Source organism: Electrona antarctica (genome assembly GCF_951216825.1).
Source record: "Electrona antarctica genome assembly, chromosome: 2".
NCBI classification, from domain to species: domain Eukaryota; kingdom Metazoa; phylum Chordata; class Actinopteri; order Myctophiformes; family Myctophidae; genus Electrona; species Electrona antarctica.
The window spans coordinates 5463410-5471295 of record NC_136807.1 but is presented as its reverse complement, the minus strand read 5'-3'; the positions used below and the strand labels follow the sequence as shown (position 1 = coordinate 5471295).

At 43.5% G+C, this 7886-nt stretch overlaps 2 protein-coding genes across 2 annotated transcripts; both read left to right on the top strand.

The window, feature by feature from the left end:
* Nucleotides 1–1886: 1886 nt before the first annotated feature.
* On the top strand, nucleotides 1887–2591 carry LOC306915811 (vacuolar protein sorting-associated protein 28 homolog; the record flags this gene model as incomplete). The annotated part of the gene is made up of 1 exon (XM_079493446.1): nucleotides 1887–2591. One exon carries the CDS (start codon nucleotides 1887–1889, stop codon nucleotides 2589–2591), a length of 705 nt encoding a protein of 234 aa, XP_079349572.1.
* Nucleotides 2592–6054: 3463 nt separating this feature from the next.
* rassf11 (Ras association domain family member 11) lies at nucleotides 6055–7592 on the top strand (the record flags this gene model as incomplete). Its single annotated transcript, XM_079489784.1, has 2 exons — nucleotides 6055–6157; nucleotides 6250–7592. The coding sequence occupies 2 exons, from the start codon at nucleotides 6055–6057 to the stop codon at nucleotides 7590–7592; spliced, it is 1446 nt and encodes a 481-aa protein (XP_079345910.1).
* Nucleotides 7593–7886: the final 294 nt, after the last annotated feature.

Here is a 7886-nt window from a genome sequence, read left to right as displayed (position 1 = left end):
ATGATATAAAACTGTGCAAATCCAACACACCAGAAACGTATAACATGGTATACAAGGTAGCAAGCTAATAACTTGTTCCCACACCACTCATTCAAACAAACAAACAAACAAACAAACAAACAACATAACAGGTGTTACTATAAGATCCCTGAACATTCTAAATAGTCTTAAAATAATTTCATATTCAAGTATTGCCAAGGTTGTTGAGCTTATATTGGTGTGTTGAGCGCAAGACTGCAAGTGTTATATTTAACTTTCCAATTGAAGTGCATTAGTAATACCTGTAAATGCTCTCCATGCAGCCTATCATAAATCCGGCTGAGCAGCTCAAAGGGTGTCAGCGATCCTAAGAAAGTGGCTGGCACGATATCCTTTTTCAGTTTAAAAATAAAAACACATTAGGTGTCTGAAAGGTCCTATATGCCTTCTTTGACGTGACCGTTAAAGTCCCTATTAATTGAATTTGATATCAAGACAGAGCCACATTACAGTATGTATGTATCTTAGAAGCGTACAAATGAAATTCAATCTAATGGTCAAAAGCACTGACGGAAGAAGTACTCTTTGTACTCAAGGAATACATAAGTATTCGTATTAAAATATACTTAAGTACAGGAAGTAAAAGTACTCATTTTGCCCAATGTCCCATTTCCAAATGTACAAAAATTCTATGAAAATAGCGGATCTACAAGCTCACAACACATTTGCGACACGTGGTGAGCTTGTAGATCAGCTATTTTCAAATATCCGTCTACCAGTGACATCATCGATGGGGAATCCACTCTATTAGAAACTACAGGCTTTTTATTCCTGAAAAGTTGCAATGCGATAATGGAAGCCATCGTTCTCACGATAATACAAATCTAAATATATATCTTATTTAAAAAATCTGCTTAACGATGATGTCACTGGTGGACGGGTTTCTGAACTGCCCACAACCCTCCTATGAGACACACAGAGTAGAACTTTTTTTTGTTGCTATTTTATCATGATGATCATTAGTTAGGACTAATTATATGAAGGTTGAAAAGTGGTCCTTTAATGCATGTTTTTTTTAATAATAATCAAAATCTACAAAGTAACTAGTAACTACTCTAGTAAAGTGGGCGGCTGTGGCTCAGGAGGTAGAGCAGGTCGTCCAATGATCCATGGGTCGGCGGTTCGAATCCCGGCTCCTCCTGTCTACATGTCAAAGTGTCCTTGGGCAAGACACTGAACCCCAAATTGCTCCGCAATCAGTGTATGAATGTGTGTGTGAATGGGTGAATGTAATGCACAATCTATGTAAAGCGCCTTGGATAAAGGCGCTATATAAATGAACCATTTACCAAAGTAAAAGTACCTAAAATTGTACTAAACTTGAGTAAATTTATTTAATAGTTACTGTACAAAAGTGTAATGGTGTTGTTAATCCTTGGTGTCCTATTGCTCACATACAACAATTAGTTACAGGTAAAACATCTCTGCTGTAGGTAGAAGCAGGTAGAAGTAGTACAGCACAACAGTACTGTATGTATCCTTAATGATTATGTGACTACCACGTTTACTGTTCTATCTGCTGTAATGGCTCAGCTTTTAGGCAATGATGATGGTAGTAAAATCAATCTGCTTTCTGTGCGCTCCAGTATTAAGCTGAGCTGCCTTGACATGACTCGTCAATCATGACTATATCACTATGACAGCCATGCCAAACAATGTCCATGTTGGATGTGTCCACATATGGAGTTCTATGATGTCAGACTGGTTTCACATGGATGCAGTGAACGACACCAAAAGGTTATGACCTACGGGGTGACGTTGCTTCGTTGATGGATTTGGTCCTTAAAAGGCAGGTCACCAGCCAGTGACTTGTTCATAACAGTACATTTTGCTGAAGGTCTGCCGCTATGTTTCGTGGAGTAGCAGTCCCAGGAGGCACAGGGGGAGCAGTAGCAGTCCCAGGAGGCACCACAGGGGGAGCCCCGGCCAACAGGCCAGCGTTGTACGAGGAGGTGAAATTGTACAAGAACGCAAGAGAACGAGAGCGGTATGACAATATGGCCGATCTGTTTGCTCTGGTCAAGACCCTCCAAGCCCTGGAGAAGGCTTACTTCACAGACTGTGTCACGCCTACGGTGTACACGGCATCGTGTTCCAGACTCCTGGTTCAGTACAAGGCTGCCTTCAAACAGGTGCAAGGCTCCGACGTGGGCTCCATCGATGACTTCTGCAGGAAGTATAGACTGGACTGCCCACTAGCCATGGAGAGGATCAGGGAGGACCGGCCAATCACCATCAAGGACGACAAGGGCAACCTGAACCGCTGCATCGCAGACATCGTGTCTCTCTTCATCACGGTGATGGACAAGCTGAGACTGGAGATACGGGCCATGGACGAGATCCAACCGGACCTGCGGGAGCTGATGGAGACCATGAACAGAATGATCACCATGCCTCCCGACTCGGAGGCCAAGGAAAAGGTCAACCTCTGGTTGACCACGCTCAGCGGCATGTCCGCCTCCGATGAGCTGGACGACTCCCAAGTGCGACAGATGCTGTTTGACCTGGAGTCGGCCTACAACACCTTCAATCGTTTCCTCCACTCCTCCTAAACCGGCCCTAGTCGTCCATGCATCTATCCAGATTCTTGCCTGTCTGACTGACGTCTGTCTCAGAAAAGGGAACAAACACCCTAGCTTTCCATTGGTGGTGTGTACGGTACATACGTGTCCCAGTTGCTTCTTTATATGCCATCATGGCCATGTGTTCTCTGCCATCTAAAATGAAAAGCACTCTTCAGTCCACCGTTGCTGATACGGAGGTGGCGCCCTGTCTTCTCGTTGTCCACTCCTGACCAGAGCCTTGTCCAACAGGCTCCTGCAAGAGGCTCCATTCACCATAATCACACGTCTTGCCATTAAGTTAATGAAATGCCACCCCGTTGCCACCGCGCTTTTTCAATGTGAAATGCCAACATGGCCGCCGTGTGAATATGGTCTATTAGTGTTAATTGTACCCAAGCCCATGTGATTATACTTCTGCTTTATTTGCTCTCTTGTTAACCCATTTGAAAAAAAGAAAACATTGTTTTCCTCTGGGGTGCTTCTGTGTTTATTTTGACTAACAACACCACTACATGTTTATGGCAGTGGTGCTGTCATACTGTAGGTGCTCGGTCTTGTATTTTCTTTCCCCATCTATGCTGTTTCATGCTTACTGCTAAAGTACACTTGAATTTACAGATCTTCTGTTTGTGTCTTCAATGTCAGCCATATATAGGAATTTGACCCCATTTAGCTTTAAAGTAATAATTCACATAAAATGACTTATTTTCTATGAATTACACACCCCTTCATGGGGTGTGTAATTGATGGAAAATAAGTCATTTTTGGTGAACTACTCCTTTAATGGACATCTTAACTATAAATGCACTCTGTGTGTGTACGTCTGAAATCCACGTAACACGAGAACCGTTCGCCCCACCGACTTCGAATTCGACACACCCCACCACAGGGGTCGCAGTGCCAGGTGTCGAGTCAGTCGGTTGTCCAAACCCTCCCCAAAAAGGTTTCTGCCCAGGCTCTGGACAGGGCATATATGGACACTGGGCATCATTCTGACGTCTGCATAGACTCCATATTTGGGCATGTCTGACAAAGAACGTTGGAACATCGTTCCAAGTAGGCCAGTGCCCAATGGGCACCGCTCTAGTAACAAAAAAAAGGGGTTTTAATGGTGATTTGACGATTTTGTATTTAAGTGCCTTCATGAATTATATTATTTGGGTCTGGGAGAATGGTTTTCATGACAAGATGGATTCATGAATGATATCATTTGGGTCTGGGAGAATGGTTTTCATGACAAGATGGATTCATGAATGATATCATTTGGGTCTGGGAGAATGGTTTTCATGACAAGATGGATTCATGAATGATATCATTTGGGTCTGGGAGAATGGTTTTCATGACAAGATTCGGAATGTTGGAAAATGTGATGCTGATAGTCTGATTGACAGGTTTATCTATCGATGCAAAACCATTTTGCAAGAGGGGCGTGGATGTTGGAGAGCAGAGTAGCCTACTTAAATGATGGCTTATTTTTCGTTTATATTTATTTATATTTGAAAGAATTCAAGAAAGAATAAACAAGCAATAAATAATGAACTGCACTTTTGGTCCCCCCACAGAAACACGAGGGAAATGCAAGAAATTCACATCATAAAATACTTTCTAATGAAAAAAGATACAGATATAAACATGTTTAACAACATTAAATTTGTGACTTACACAATTGATGTGAGTCATAAATGTTCCTGGCCCGTCAGCGGTGGACAGTGTACGATGCATTGCCAGCATGTTTATGCATTCCATTTAGATTGAAATCACATTTCCTGTTACAAAGGAACACCCAGGGCCACAAATAAATACAAGACTTTTTAAACCTCACTTGTGACACATAGTCTCTGGAAAAAGAAAAACGTACTAGGTACCAGTACCAGTGGCCCCACCCTAATGTTGGATGTGAGGGGCAGAACCTTTTTTACCTATAATTTTTATCCCACGATTTTGCAACACAGTTTTTTCACCCAGTGCCAATTATCTAATGTAATCCTGGGCGCTACACTTCCTCTGCCAACCTGGGGGGGCAGCGGACTGACCTCAAGCCTCCTATACATGAGGAGTCCAAGGCAAGCTGCTTCTTTTCACCTGACAGGGGGGAATTTCCCTGGCCGGATGTAGCGCGTGGAAGGAACGCGTTATTCCGACCAGTTCCTTTCCCCTCCATCAGGCGCCCTGGCTGAACCTTTTTAACCTTTAATTCCTTTATAACTCTATATGGGCAGAACAGCTCTGTCCAATCCCCGTTTGTCACAAAAGTACTGTAGGCCTACACAATAGTGATAATACTGACACATCTGCATGACTCCAACCATATGGATGTTTTCATAAAGTGGCAAATAAACGTCGAGCCTCATTCACCAATGTTCTTTGTATGTTTCTTAAAATTCTTTGTAATTATATGTTCTTTGGATGATCACATATCCTAGTTACGTTATTAGTGGAGAAGAAAATCACACCCGTGTGAACTGAGTGGTGCAAGGTCTTATATAGCCTGATCAGCTGTGGTCTGACGTAATGTCAGTGACCATAGTAACCATGCTCATTCTTTTGGGCCCCACGTACAGGTACACACATACACGGATACAAACAAAGCTGGTTGTTGGAGTGGTTTGCACCACTCAAAAAAGAGAAAATTTCACATAAGTTGTCCCTTTAGAGTACTCTGTCAACAGGGGTGGAGCCATGCACAATCCACCAGCAGTAGATACCGAGTAAGGCTGGGACCGAGGCTAACTAGATACAGGAATTTAAATGAGTCTTAATTGCTCCACTGTGCCACTGCTTCCTAGCAGACAGTCCATGCTTAACAGAGGGTTTGAGCAGACAGTTCACTCTACACTCTGAACATAAAAGGTAGGTCTTTGAAAACTTTTATTCATAGGCTATGCGTTATGCAAAACAACTGAATTTGTTCATATGAAGACGTGCTAATATTCTCATCTTTTGATGGCCAAAAAAGCCTTGTAATTATGAGACATGCTTTAGTTTAAAGTTTAAACTGTTCATTTAATTGATTTAATTACATTAGTTACCAAGTTGACAACAAACTGGCTTTAACCCATTTTGGCCCTTTTAGTGTTTTAAACATTGTTATAATTTAGCTATTGAAAAATAGCAGGTCTACAAGCTCATAGCACTACGAGCTTGTAGACCTGCTATTTTTGAAAAATCTTGAAAATATTTATTTCAGAAAACTGGAGGATTTAGATTTCTTTTAAATTTCAAGGTCAGGCCTAAATGGACTAACTGCCGTTAAGCCCAAAATGTGACCAAGACGTGTGTGCACAGTTCAGTTCTATTTGGATATACGTTTAAAATAAATATCAGAATATTCATAAAATGTACAAACCTTCTTATCACATCCCCTTCCATAGGTTTACGATGGAAGTGAAGGTGTGTGTCGATGGCTTCCCACGTGTAGTCTGACTCTCATATACCCTTCCATAGGTTTATGATGGAAGTGAAGGTGTGTGTCGATGGCTTCCCACGTGTGGTCTGTGGTGTTACTGACATCACAACCTGTCAAGAGGTGGTCATTGCACTGGCTCAATTCCTTGGTATGTATTTGTGTGGTTTGAAAAAGGGGGAGAATCTGGATTTAAAATGTTCAACTAAGATGATGACCACTTCTGTCTTACATTCTGTTCAGGTCAGCCAGGCCGTTACATACTGAGGGAGAAATTCAAAGACTTTGAGAGGAGCATGGCCCCGAATGAACACATTCTGGAGTCGCTGAAAAGATATGGTGTGCAGTCACGGGAGGTCCAGCTCACTCTCCTTCACAACACGGCATATCACCTTGAGGGAGCAAGCAAACCGAAAAGCAGCAGATACCAGCCTGGCCCACCGCTGAGAAAGAAAGACGCTGTGGCTAGAACGCGGCGTGGTGGCGGTTTGCAGACTCTGCATCGTCAAAGCTTGCCACCGCTGTCCCGCCTGCGACTGGACGCCGAGCAGCCACCAGAGGACGTGAAAAGGCCCAAAAGAAAATCTGTGACGCTGATGGAGGAGGCCTGGGGATGGCTGGAGAACCTGGGGAAAGGCAGAGCTCATTATTCAACCTCTGACAGCAGCAGCAGCAAGAACTGCAGCTCTATGGACGTGTCCGTCACTGTTCACAGTGACACCTCTGCCTCGAGCACTTTGCCGAGCAAAGGGAAAGGGAAAAAGAGTGGACAATCCCTCTCTGATGTGGATCAACAGATCTCCTGCTGCATGAGGAATCAGCACAGGGAAAGCAAACATTGTGAGGAATCTGCAGCTGTGGGGACAGCTATGATGAAAGGTGAAGAGCCATCACGTTCAAGCAGCAGCAATGACATCGAAGAGGAGAAAAGGAAACTCAGAGAGACCATTAGGCGGCAACATTCTTGCTTGCAAGAGCTACAGGTTCAGATAAAGATGACAGACAGACAAATCAGGGAGCTGGAGGAAAAACAGAGGGCCAGGAAGGCCGAGGAGGACACTACTCAACAGAAAGTTATCGAAGAGGAGACAGAGCAGCTGTTGTTTTGGGAGAACGAACTAAAGGCGGAGGAGGACTACGGGAACGACTTGCAGGTTCAGTTCATGGAGATGAGGGGTAACGCTGTGGAGTGCAAAGCCAGGTTGGAGGAGTACAAAAGCAAAATGCAAGGGTTTGAATTGAATAGGGTTCAAAATGTAGTGCAAGAGAGACCAGATACGACTACAAGGAAGAGTTCAGCGAACACTGCCACAGAGAGTTTAACTGCTAATAAAGTCCTCAACCAACAGAGATCACATCTTGCCAGCGATGTAAATATGGACAGGAAGTTCCCACCCAGAGACGATTTAAGTCTCCCTCACGCTCTAGTTCATCCCAGCGTGATAAAGCCACGCCGGCCCACGGGTCCAACAGAGCTGAGGGAATGGTGGACACGCTGGTCTGAAGCACAGCGCCGTCCAGCCCAGACTAAAGCCAAGGTGATGCATCGCTCAGAGCTCACCATATATCTCAGTACCCAGGTTTAGATAGCAAAACAGAAGTTCTAATCAAATTAAGTGTTTTACTACTTGTGTTTTACTACTTACTACTTCTGTAGTTGTTTCTCATGTTGCCACTGATGTAGTCATGAAACATCAAAGTTCTACAAAAAATAGCAGATCTACAAGCTCATAGCACGCCACCGAGTGGCACGCTACGAGCTTGTAGGTCTGCTATTTTTGAAAAAGTGCCTCAAATCATTGAACATATATTCAGAGTGAACGTTTTTAACTCAAATCTTTGCTTCTGGGGGGTTCCTGGAACAACATATTTTCAGATGG